General features: G+C 31.7%; 1 protein-coding gene across 1 annotated transcript; it reads right to left on the bottom strand.

Moving 5' to 3' along the window:
* Positions 1-2,846: 2,846 nt before the first annotated feature.
* LOC107438111 (uncharacterized) lies at positions 2,847-10,441 on the bottom strand. Its single transcript, XM_016050293.4, has 2 exons — positions 8,752-10,441; positions 2,847-3,483 (listed from the first exon to the last, which is right to left on the bottom strand). The coding sequence occupies exons 1-2, from the start codon at positions 10,346-10,348 to the stop codon at positions 3,434-3,436; spliced, it is 1,647 nt and encodes a 548-aa protein (XP_015905779.3). The 5' UTR covers positions 10,349-10,441; the 3' UTR covers positions 2,847-3,433.
* Positions 10,442-13,818: the final 3,377 nt, after the last annotated feature.

Consider the following 13,818-nt stretch of genomic DNA (forward strand, 5'->3'; position numbering starts at 1 on the left):
AGTGTTCCACTACACCAAAAACGAGCGATGTTTCTGGTGCTGTGAGATCACCTGAATGTTTTTTACACTACTTGGTGAAAAGTAGCCGTCACCAACCACCATGTTTGTTATTAAATAACACTAAAATTTATTATCACAGTAAGGTATGTTACACATAAGAAAAAGTTATTTTTGCACGATAGTATAAAGTGAAAATCAGGATTACATACATACACTAGTTCTTAAAATGAAATTAGTTTGTAAATCAAATATACGCGTAGCAGAGAGAATAGTAACTTAAAATTCGAACTAAGTGAACGAACGAATTCGAAGTGGGCTTAGCAAAGTAGGACTTTGTTGTAAAGTTCGTTGTAAAATTATTAATTACTGTTTGATGAGAGTTGAAAACTTAGGTAATCTTTCAATTATCCTTATTATAACCGTCGTTGAACAGCCAACGACCACTAATGTTCAACTCCGTAGCCTTGTGATTTTGAGCACAATCCAGAAGACAAGGAAATTCCTGGATCAGGTATTGGGTGAAATTATGACTTTGGGGAGGACTTTTTGATGGAACTAACCCGCATTTGTGTTACATGGAGAGAAAAACTAGGAAAAGCTCCCATGGTTAGCCCGACGTCAAGGGGACTCTAACCCATGATCCGTCTACCACTGACGATGTTGAGGAGCCGGGTGCGGAATTCGTTTCGGCCCGTCATGCCTGGGATTCGAACCGGGTTCACCTCATTGAGAAGCAAACGCTCTATCCCCATAGCTACTAACTATAAATATACATATTTTTAGCTACGAACTTAAGTTTCTGCAAATGAAAAGCAACATTGAAGATAGCCGCGAACACTAGCCAAGTGTTAATGGATTGTAAACAATATTACAGATGAAATCAAAACGAGCCAGGGTTGTTGTTTTTGGAAGCTAAAATATTTAACACGTGACGTAAAGACGAGCTATCTATCTTGCTGTAAACTTGCATTTTCGGTGTTTCTAGCTTTCATACTCCTTTTAAATTGTGTATGAACACTCATGATGTGTTACTTGAAAAAAAATGCTCTTTCAGACAACTTTTTAGAATAGTTCAACATCTAATTCGGAGAGAGATTACTCCACATTTTTACGGTGTGGTTTACCTTTTGTAGAACAGCAAATTTGAGACAAGCAACGCATCATTAACTGCAATGATGTGTTGCTTGTCTGTGATGATGTGCACCTTAGTCAGTAAAGTCTAGGTCATGAAGTGCGACTTTAGTTATTGAAAAGTCATACTTTATCTCTTTGTCGCTTGTAGAACAGTGGTCTATAAAAATTTTCGAACGTTTAAAAACAATTAATTTTACATTTTAGTGGTTTGTAACATTTTTGGAATGCCTGTTTTTGGCAAAATGTAGTCAGTTTGGTCATGCTAATTGAACAAATATTGCTAACCATTAAAAATCTAAAGCTAATTGTTTTAAGTGTTAAGCAACTGTTATTCAAACAGCAAAGAGCTTAAATATGTCTCTTTACTTAGTCTGCCCATGGTCTCATTCGTTAATGTTTGACCTATTGTTGGTTATAATGTCACTTGCAAATATCAACAAGCCTGTTTGGTGGAACCAAGTGAATTTAAGGCAGAGTTTGCGTTTTTTTTTCAGTAGCGCCATCTATGGCCAAGAATACGACTTCAGCCACGCATACACGTCAAAACTTTTTTAATGGGCGGGTCCATTCATTCATTCATAGATCGTAATTTTAACCTGAACCAGAAATCGATCAACCTCCAAATGAATACCCTAAAGGTATGATTTTTTTATGGGAAGTTGGAGGACTTTGTGACCAGTCAGCATTATTTACTACATGTCTTCGGCTAGTGGGATCGAACTCACGAACTCTTGAACATGGGCGCAACGCTCTACCAGGCTATCCCTAGTAGACTACCTGACTAAAATTTTCAATCGAAATTTTCTGTGCCGGAAAGTATTGCAGGACTAGCAAAAGCGCACCGAAAGGGCATCATCAAAAAATGTTATTAATAAATTGCTATAGAATGAGAAGCTATGAGAACTTTTAAATCAAAGTGGCTGCTAAGGTTGGTTTAGTTTAAATGTCAACATATAACATCTTTCTAAATTGCAGCATTTTTTACCTGATTTTATGGTTGAAATTTGGAGGGGGGCTTACGTGTGAAACTCAATTGGAATTTATTTCTTTTTATTTTAAACTATATAATTTGAAAAAAAAAATTATCCTAGATGCTAATTTTTTTTTCATAAAAGATTTAGTATCATTATTTTATTACTGTTTGTCTTTATCGGTGCATTTCTTACTTTTATCTTCAATCATTTTAATGCCTTTAAAAAAAAAAAGATCTTAAGCTCTGATTTTTTTTTACGTGCGTTACTTCATTTTGCTACCCAAACGCTAAAATTTAGAGATTCGAAATTACGAAGATGTAATAAAAAATGCGCACGGAGTACGAGGAAAAAAAACTAACATTTGATAATTTGTTCAAAATTTTTTAATTGTCAAACTTGGAGTAAAAAAATACGTAACTCTGCAACTACAAAATTGTAAACTGGTGTGCTAAAAGATGATTTTAACTATGAATTTAACGTAACTTTTTTTTCGAACTTTAATTTGTTCGAAACTTATTGCATTTTTAATTGCTTATTTTTGTGAAATTTTTGAATAGATGTTTTATTAACGCCGAAAATAACTGCGTTTTATTAAATTTCAGACTGATGCTTTTAATACATTTAAAGTGCTTATGTTACAATAAAGAAATGTCGTATTTCCAAAGTACTGAAATCTACAATGATATCTAAATAATTTAAAAATGAGTGAAAGCAGGTTGTGACCCACCATGTGTGTACTTTTTTTCCATTTTTGATAAGGAATCTGGAAAATATATATGAAGGGTGGTCTTTACGAAGCACCTTGTATCTGCAGTAAAGTTATTATTTGAAACAAAGTTTGAATTAATTTTTTTAAAGTTTCTGTGGCGAAAAAATAGACAATTTATCAATTTTTTTTAAAAATTAAATTTATTTTATCCATTGCCAAACGAATAACTTTCATTCTTTGGTCACGTCAAACAAATTTCTTACACTTTCTATTAAAATAAAAGTAACTCAATGAGTTATTTTCAATCTGAAGTACGTGGGAAAATATAATGATAAGCCACATTTTCAAATTGCTCAGGAGGGTGATTTTCAAGAAAATTTCTAGTATGATAGAAGCACTATTTTCTGGTAAGATGTCTCTCTGTATAATCCTGTTATCTGGAGTAAATTTCAGAAAATACAGAAGTACTTATCTCAATGTTTTCTAAAAAATATTTTGATGCAAAAATATTTTATGACTGGTTTTTAAGCATGGTATTAAATATGGTTTTTCCCTTTATTGTCCCAAGTTTTTCGTTTGTCCAGGCAACTTCATCGATTTATTCTGGTAACTTTATTCAGTCTACTCTTCTCTTCTTCTGTTGATGCTCGGAGTTAGAAGTCGATGCTGTAAGAAAATAAAAGCTATCACTGTTAGAAATACCTTCGAAAAAATAAACAATAAAAAGAACTTATAAAAGTAGTTTTTGCTTCAGTTTTAATTGCAGAATTACTTCTTTACATAAGTAAGAACAACGATTATTTTAGAAGAAATTGTTTTCGAAGGAATGGAAAACTGAAAAGAGCTTTTTCTATTTGTAAGTAGTTTTTAATAGTGAAATACCCATTTTGAACTCAATCGGTTGAACAATTTCGTTAGTGTTCTTTTGTTAGCATTCGCTGCTAAAAGTTGGTGCTTTAAGAAAACAAGAGCTTTCATTTCTAGAGAATCGATCTAAAAAAATAAATAACTAAACAATAAAAAAGAATGTAAGAAAATGGTTTTTGCTTCAGTTTTCAAAAAGATATTGTATTTTAAGAATTACTTCTTAAATAAGTAAGTATAGTAAATATTTTAACAGAATTTGTTTTGAATAAATAGAAAACTGAAAAGAGTTTTTTCTATTTGTAAGTAATTTTAAATAGCGAAATACCAATTTTAAGCGCAATTGGTTGAAGAATTTGGTGTTCTTTTATTAGTATCCGTTGTTAGAAGTTGGTGCTGTAAGAAAACAAAAGATTTCATTTCTGGAGAATCGTTCTAATAAATAATTAAATAAACAATAAAAAAGGATGTAAGGAAATGGTTTTCGCTTCAGTTTTCAAAAAGATATTGTATTTGAAGAATTACTTCTTAAATAAGTAAGTATAGTAAATATTTTAACAGAATTTGTTTTGAATAAATAGAAAACTGAAAAGAGTTTTTTCTATTTGTAAGTAATTTTAAATAGCGAAATACCAATTTTAAGCGCAATTGGTTGAAGAATTTGGTGTTCTTTTATTAGTATCCGTTGTTAGAAGTTGGTGCTGTAAGAAAACAAAAGATTTCATTTCTGGAGAATCGTTCTAATAAATAATTAAATAAACAATAAAAAAGGATGTAAGGAAATGGTTTTCGCTTCAGTTTTCAAAAAGATATTGTATTTGAAGAATTACTTCTTAAATAAGTAAGTATAGTAAATATTTTAACAGAATTTGTTTTGAATAAATAGAAAACTGAAAAGAGTTTTTTCTATTTGTAAGTAATTTTAAATAGCGAAATACCAATTTTAAGCGCAATTGGTTGAAGAATTTGGTGTTCTTTTATTAGTATCCGTTGTTAGAAGTTGGTGCTGTAAGAAAACAAAAGATTTCATTTCTGGAGAATCGTTCTAATAAATAATTAAATAAACAATAAAAAAGGATGTAAGGAAATGGTTTTCGCTTCAGTTTTCAAAAAGATATTGTATTTGAAGAATTACTTCTTAAATAAGTAAGTATAGTAAATATTTTAACAGAATTTGTTTTGAATAAATAGAAAACTGAAAAGAGTTTTTTCTATTTGTAAGTAATTTTAAATAGCGAAATACCAATTTTAAGCGCAATTGGTTGAAGAATTTGGTGTTCTTTTTTTAGTATCCGTTGTTAGAAGTTGGTGCTGTAAGAAAACAAAAGATTTCATTTCTGGAGAATCGTTCTAATAAATAATTAAATAAACAATAAAAAAGGATGTAAGGAAATGGTTTTCGCTTCAGTTTTCAAAAAGATATTGTATTTGAAGAATTACTTCTTAAATAAGTAAGTACAGTAAATATTTTAGCAGAATTTGTTTGGAATAAATAGAAAACTGAAAAGAGTTTTTTCTATTTGTAAGTAATTTTAAATAGCAAAAATTTTTTTAAGCGCAATTGGTTGAAAAATTTCGCTGGTGTTCTTTTATTAGTATTCGTTGTTAGAAGGTTGTGCTGTAAGAAAACAAGAGATTTCATTTCTAGAGAATCGTTCTAAAAAATTAAATAAATAAACAATAAAAAAATAATGCAGGAAAATGGTTTTTGTTTCAGTTTTCAAAAAGATATTTCACTTGAAGAATTACTTCTTAAATAAGTAAGTACGATAAATATTTTAGCAAAAATTGTTTGGAATAAATAGAAAATTGAATAGAGCTTTTTTTTATTTATCTGAAACTAATTTTAAATAGCAAAATACCAATTTTGAGCGCAATCGGTTGAACAATTTTGTTCGTGTTCTTTTGTTAACATTCGCTGTTAGAAGTTGGTGCAGTAAGAAAGCAAGTGCTTAAATTACTAGAGAATCATTCTTAAGATAAATAAACAATAAAAAAGAACTTAAGAAACTTGTTTTTGTTTCCATTTTCAGTGAAAGATTATACGCAGAAGTACTTCTTAAATAAGTAAATACAATAAATATTTTAGTAAAATTTGTTTGGATTGAACGGAAAACTGAAAAGAGCTTTTTCCATCTGTAAGTATATTTAAAATAGCAAAATACTAAATTTAAGTGCAATCGGTTGAACAATTTTTCAGTTATCAAATTTTAAAAAAGTCGAATATTTAAAATTTAATTTTCTAGAGATCTATTCGACCGATTTCGTTTATATTGCATAATTTGATATATTAAAATATCTTCTGTGATATAATGTAAAAAATTGTATTGCAATTCAAAGTTTTCAGACCATAGTAAAATTTTAAAAAATAGTGAATAATTAAAACTTTTTTTAATAAAATTATCTTTAGATAAATTAATTTTATAATTGCGTGCAAAATGAGCAAAAAAGTAAAATTAACACTGAGGGTTCTAATTTTTGTCCACTGTTCTGCCCATACTATTGGGACCATATTTTCCAAATTTCGACCGATTCCCGTATTTTGAAACTGCGTTTTGTGTCCGATTTCTTAAATTAAACTATTGTCTGCCCTAATACATTAACATATTTAAGGGGAGGCCCTTGAAGCATTAGTAATGATTCTTAAAATTCCGATTAAATTCAGGGTGTTTTTCAGGATGCTCCGTTTTATATCTTGCTCATTACACTTAGTCTAGATAAGCTACTGATTAACTAGAGGGATCCTTCAAAGTGTGGAATCAAGAGTTTTCTGCAATTCTCCTAAGTAATAAGCATATAAATGGTCTATGTATCGTTAAAAATAGATTTTTTTAATCATTCTACGAATTGATTTGTTCATTGCTTCATTGTATTGGGTTGGTACTTTAGATATTATTTATTTCCTTAATTGTAATAATATTTTAAACTGTATAATTCTTCGGATTGACCTCTTAGCTGGGGGTGAGTTACCAGACCTGGTTGATGGTATATCTTATAGGACTACCAGTAGTCAAGGAGAGGAGACTGGTTTGCCTACTCTTGGTGAGATTGAACAGGCAATTAAGAAGTTGAACAACAATAGATCTGCTGGACCAGATGGAATAAAAGCTGAACTTTTGAAAATTAAGGAACCAGCATGATCAGGGCAATCCAAGATATTATATGCAGAATATGGGAATTGGAACAGATGCCCATTGAATGGGATCTGCCCTATCTTCAAAATGGGAGACAAGACGGATTGTAAAAATTATAGGGGGATCACCTTATTGAATACAGCATACAAGATTTTCTCCAATATAAAAGACTTTTGTCACCACGAGTGGTAAATACGTGGAGAAGGTGGTTGGAAGTTACCAGTGTGGCTTTCAAAGAGAAAAATCTACAATTGATCAAATACAAGTTTTGAGACAAATTATTGAGAAGACAAAAGAATTTAATATTGAGACTTACCATCTTTTTTATTGACTTTAAGGCAGCATATCACAGTATCAAAAGAAATAGGTTGTATGAAGCAATGGAGGAATTTGGTTATTCCCCTGAAGCATATTAACTTCAGAAGAGTCAAGTGCAGAGTTAAGTTGCAAAACGAATTCTCCGAGCCCTTCTACACTGATAGAGGCCTGAGGCAGGAAGATGCACTTGCCTGCCTTCTGTTTAATATCACACTTGAAAAAGTAATCAGTGCGTCTGGAATCAATGTAAAAAGCACTATTTTTCAAAGATCTACACAAATTTTTGCTTATGCAGATGATCTTGATATTATAGCAGCAAGTGAAATGGGACTAACCATTAATACTGACAAAACTAAATATATGGAGATAAACAGAGGGCTCACGAAGGCAATGTGTATGATTATGAATGATGGCCCTTACATGTGTATGATTATGAATTTGAAGCTGTTGAGGAATTTAAATATCTTGGGAATACTGTAACCTGCAAAAATGACATAAATACTGAATCGATAGCCGTTTAGCAATGGCAAACAAGTGCTACTTTGGTTTGAAAGCCAACTAGAAAGTAAATTACTTAAACAAGAGACAAAAATTAACATATACAAAACACTCCTACGGCCTGTCATCTTATACGGTAGTGAGTGTTAGACTCTTAATAAAAAAGAGGAGAACAAATTTCTGATTTTTGAGAGAGGGATACTTAGAAGAATTTTTGGGTGCAGTCTGTGAGAATAACCTCTTACAATCATGAGTTATATAAAAAATATAAACAACCAGACATAGTTCATGTTATTAAAGCCAATCGCACTTGATGGCTGGGACACCCTTATAGATCTGAAGACCAAAACTCCGCAAAAAAGTAACTTTTTTTAAATCGGAAGGTACAAGAAAAAGGGGTCGTCCACCGACTAGATGGCTGGACACAGTTGAGAGGGGCCTAAAGATAATAGGAATAACTAACTGGAAGGCCATGGCACAGAATAGATCAAGTTGGCAAAAACTTATTGCGACGGCCTTGGCCTGTCATAGGTTGTAGTGCCCAAGAAGAAGAATTCTTCGGATTATTTGATTGTTGATTGTTTGATGGTAGTAGCTTGAGTTTTAAATAGCGGGAAATAACTTATTCCTACTTGACGAATGCCTAATGGGTAGTGCTACTCTATAATAAACAACTTAATAAACAATAATGAATATTTACTGAAAATTATTTTTGCTTCGTTTTATCACGAGAATTTTTTTACGATTGTATTATATTATGTATTACAATTGTAATAGTATGCAAATTTGCAATATTTTTTAAAATTCTTTTAAAGAACTAAAGAGGCTTGGGAGATAATGCAAAAAACATTAAGGTGATCTGTTATCTTAACTGACTATATTTTTTGTAAATAGCATAGGTGTCTCGAGATTACGCGATTTTCCCACTTACATGTAGGCGTAGGAGAAAAACAAAGATTTACGAACAGCACGCTAACCGAGAGAGGGAAAGCATAGAGAATGGGGAAATCACGTTATTTTGAGATGCCTATTCTATTTACAAAAATTATAATGTGAAGCGAAATCTGTCCAAAAAAGGGATGTTAATGCAGAGACATTACGGTCAAAAAAGAGGACTCACCGCATTCTGTGGTTTGCGAAGTAGATAACCTGGTAGATATTTTGGACAAAACAACAGAAGCTAACTGCATATTGTCCTTAATCCATTCAAGCCATTGTGGTTTGGACAAAAATTTGTCGGAATTAGCAACTAAAAAATCCACTACTAGATCTTTAAGCTCATTACAATGAGAAACACCAGCTAGACTTAATATTTCACAAGCATTCTTTTCCGATATAGCTGATTTTAAGAGGGCCAAACTCTTTTCCTTTAGGTATGATAAGTGTTTAGAGTATTTTTCGGCATTTAGTATCACAAGCTTTGCACGTTCATAATCCATTTTTGCTATACGATCAGTATTCAGACAATCCGAAAACAAATTCACCGTACTTATCTCTCCAGAAAAATCTTCGGCTATTCTCACTGATTGGTCTTCAGGTCCGTTTTGGTCGAAAATAGATGGCGATTGAGTATCTAAGACAGTCCTGTTAGCTTCAAGAACCTCTCCTGTTTCAAAACTGACACCGCAGTTGTTTCTGTTCGAAAATATGTTCCGCAAGTCTTCTTCTTGGATGTCTAAAGTGTGCAATTTTTTCCCATCCGAAAATGCGAACTCACATAGTAACGTGAATTCTTTTTCTTTCCCAGAAGTTAGGAGGTTTCGTAGCGGAAGGGAAAATGCATCTAAAATAAATTCCCAAAAAGGCTTAGAAGAATCGAAGCGACCTCGTTTCCTTTCTGAGCAAATTTTGCAACTTCCGTTCAGCAGAGTGATATTGCAATCGATGATAAACCCATGATATTTGTTCACTTTTGGTCTTACAAAATGAATTCTCATCTTTAAATTCTCATTCTTGAGGAAAGATATTCCAGATATGCCAAAAGATCCGTCTTTCACTGGAATTTTTTGCTCAGTATCAATCAACTGACTAGAGTTAAATTTGTAACCCCATGTCAATTTATCAACCAATACACTAGTTTTAGCTACATAATTATCTCGTATTTCTACTATTCTGGCAATTCTCTCGTATTTTCTCTTATTATAGCATGAATACATATTGCAACAAACAGTAATAGTATCCGAATGAAGAGTATCGTTCTCTATTTTCTCCTTCGAAATAAAACGATATGATCCACATTGAAGCGAAAGTCCTCCTTCAGAGTTAACTCGAAGATCATCATGAAACTCAACTCCTATCACACCCCTTGCACCAATAACTACCAACTTTACATTGAACATATCCATTTCATCTTCTGAATTTTCTGAATCCGAAGATGATGATGATGACGATCTATCCTTATTCGAAGAGGGTGCGTCATCATCTTTCGAAAAAGAAGTTTCACCCATACAATTTGTTGCTAGATGAACCCCCATATAGTTTGATTCCTGTGATAGACGGAGACACCATTCTGTGTTGGGTATGCTTCTAACTACGAAAATCGGGCTACTCAAAAATGAGCTCGTCTCATCAAAACAAAAGGTATAATTCCGAATAATCCAATTGTATGAGCAGATTAAGGAGGTACTACCATGAGAAAAACAATAACCTCCGATAGAGGGTAACCGAGGAGCTTTACCGCCGATACTTTTACGAGCGGTTGTTTTAGTACGTCTCATAGCTATAAGCAATTAGATCTGTTAATAACTAAATATCGGATGGAAATGAAATCCATCTGGTCTTTTCAGTTAAGTATGTAAAGAAAAACCGTTTCGTTTCTGAAGTACTTTACTCTGGTATTATCTAATCTCTAGCGTTTCCTGCGAATTACACGCACTATTCGATTATCACAAAAGTTCTTTTTCATCTTTTCTTTCAAAATAAATAAAAAGAAGAAGTCGGAATGTCGTTCAAAGTTATCATGGTACCACAGTAGATATCAGAAATTTTCGATTTACTTTCTACGGTTTTCGATTTACTTTCTACGATTTTTGATTTGCGTTCTACGATTTTTGATTTACTTTCTACGATTTTTGATTTACGTTCTACGATTTTTGATTTACGTTCTACGATATTTGATTTCAGTTCTACGACTTTCGATTTACTTTCGACGATTTTTGATTTACGTTCTACGATTTTTGATTTACTTTCTACGATTTTTGATTTACGTTCTACGATTTTTGATTTACGTTCTACGATTTTTGATTTACGTTCTACGACTTTCGATTTACTTTCGACGATTTTTGATTTACGTTCTACGATTTTTGATTTACTTTCTACGATTTTTGAAAAACCTCTTTGTTCAATGTTATCTCCTTTTTTGTAATATCAATAAAATAAAAACCACTACTTAATCGCTTCGGAGCTGAATTGGACAGATAAAAAGATTGGTTGAATACATTGCACTCTAAGTATCTTAAGCATGAAAAATTATAGCATTCTTTTAATTACCAATCTTCTTAAAAATGTTCTACTAGTAGGACACCAGGCTATAATTAAGGAAATTACGAACTTTTTTCAGTTAAAATTACTGAATTTTCAGTTAAGAGTAATGAATTAGGCAAAGAGTGTTTTATTAAATAATTTTTAAGGTGTAAGGAACTATGCATAATAAGAAGTTGCGTCCTAACACCAGGACGCCGGGGCCAAAGAGGTTAGGTCATGTACCAGGGTAAAGAAAGGCTACGATAATCATTACTATTATTATTATTTTTTTTAAAAATAAGCTTTTCTGGATTGGAACTATAAATTTTTTTTTACAAAATTTCATTTCAATTGAAAACGGGTGTGTAACAAAAGAGAGAGATACGGAGGTCATAAATCTTTGAAGAGTTAAAAGAAAAGAATTCTCAGAAATTTCAGCAATTAATTTTTTAAAAATATTTGTTTTAAGTTCATTCTTTTATTAGATGTCCGTATCTTTCAAGATATTAGAAATTGTTCTTAATAAAGTGATAAAGAAGTCAAAAATTATCTCCCAAGTTTGAATGTTACTCCAAATAAAAGAAAAACTGCAAATTCTTATCTTAAGTATAAGTATGTAAACTTTATTGATTCGTTTAAAATTTTATATTAATGTAACGTTTATCAAGTAAAAAATTGACAAATAGAAATGAATTTGTATCATGTCTTTGTATTTTCCTACAACGAGCAATCTTTAAAACGGTTGAATTAAGTAGAAAATGGAAGATATTTTTTTTAAAAATAAGTCTGCCACTCCTAAAGTAAAAATGCTAGTGCATTATTCTTACAGAAGATATGAAGAGATTTCAGTTAGAAATGAAGATTTTTATGAAAATGGTACAGTCTTATGCTTTTTCTTTTAAGACGTGACAGAGATCGAATTATTATTTCTTTTTTTGTCCTCTTGAAAAACATGTTTTTAATTTTTTTAAATTTTATTCTTTCTATATTTATACCTTTTAGTTTGCTTACGTTTAAAAGTGATCGGAATTTCAATTGGTGATAAAAGATGGAAAGACTGTGTGACTGAAGATTTTGCCATACTAAAAGTAAAGAACTGGAAATCAATTGCTGGGAGAAGGGCAGAATGGGAAAAGCTTCTGAGGAAGGCCCAGGCTCACAAAGGGCTGTCGTGCCAATGCTGCTGCTGATGATGATGATAAAAGGAAGACACGTTTTTCTTTCAGTATTTTAGAAACAATTCTTAATTGTATTGACATCAAGCATGGACACCCAATTGAAATTCAGCTTTCTAGCAAGACATGAAGTGGTTGAAATGCTAATTGACAAAAAACTATCTTTTATTTTTGACGATAATAATAATACAAGAACTGTTTTTAACGGTCAAAAACGATTAAAACTTCTATTTTCATCCAATACAAAAATCTAGTTGAAATGTGAGCATTGTAGCTATCAAAAAAGCTTTCAAAAATTTTGATTGACCGATAAGTTCCTTTTCGGGAAAATTTTCAAATAAATACGGCTTGTCAAGTTCAGAAAACAATTGCGACTTGCATTGTTATCAAACACTAGAGCTTCTAGTTGATATTTAATTACTCTAGTTAGTAAAAAATATTTTGTAGCAGCTATAAATATAGCGGGAGAATTTTTACGCCATGCATTCGAAATTTGTGAGTATCATACTCCACGTCACGCTGTTGCGTTTTTTTTTTTTATATCCTGTACTTGTTAGGAGGTAAGGATGGAGTCTCCTTCGCCATTGTTTGTGTTTAGTCTCTTTTTCGAGAGGTGAACTGTTTTTCATCATTTAAAAATAAATTGCACTGACGGCCTTATTGCTAATATGGAAGCATTCGAGATTTGTGATCCCCCCTGCACTCCGCTCCCGTGTTGAGCGATTTATATATTTTTCTCCCCGTTCTCCTTTTTTGAGAGACGGAGCTTTCACCTTTTTGATGGTGCTGTCTTTACTCGCTATTACATACCAAAATGAAGCAGCAAAATTGACTCCCTATATGGTTCTTTGGATACAACCAAGTCTCCGGAACGCCTTTAAGAATCTGCAAAATTTCCTTCTAAGATGCTTGTATGTTTGTTCCCCACCACTAATGCCTCTATTCCTTGCCAATCATGCACCAGCTGTGTAATGATGATGTAGTTTTTGATGGTGCTCCTCGATGCTTTTCAAATAAATAAACAAGGATTTTATAGCGCTTTTCCAAGAATTTGATGTCATTGACTTAAACTCCTACTTTAGGTACATGTTCAGCTTCATTTTGATAAACTGCTATTTAGATCCTGGTTGGTCAAGAAAGGATATGTAAAAAAAAATCAGTCTTTGTTATTGTTTTTTAAAAATTGTACCTCACCAGTTGTATTCTAAGGGATATTGCGGCATATCGTTTTTTTTGATACTAACCATTTTTTTTTTAAATTTTATTTCCTATCAATTTTTTTGTACCCGGCTCCAATATAACATATTTATTGCAAGATTTCGTCGTCACAAACACGAAAGAGTGTTAATAAAATTATTGTAAAATAAGTATATACATATAAGTAATAATTATAATAAAGCAAAGGTGAGTTTGTAGTTGAATAAGATTCGAATTCTTTTTTTTTGCAAAATTTCGTATTGCAAGATTCCGGCTTCACAAACACGAAAGTGTGTTAATAAAATTATTGTAAAATAAATAAATACATATTAGTAGTAATTATAATAAAGCAA

Source organism: Parasteatoda tepidariorum, chromosome 2, assembly GCF_982258835.1.
Source record: "Parasteatoda tepidariorum strain Cologne lab strain chromosome 2, Ptep-v5.0, whole genome shotgun sequence".
Taxonomy (NCBI): domain Eukaryota; kingdom Metazoa; phylum Arthropoda; class Arachnida; order Araneae; family Theridiidae; genus Parasteatoda; species Parasteatoda tepidariorum.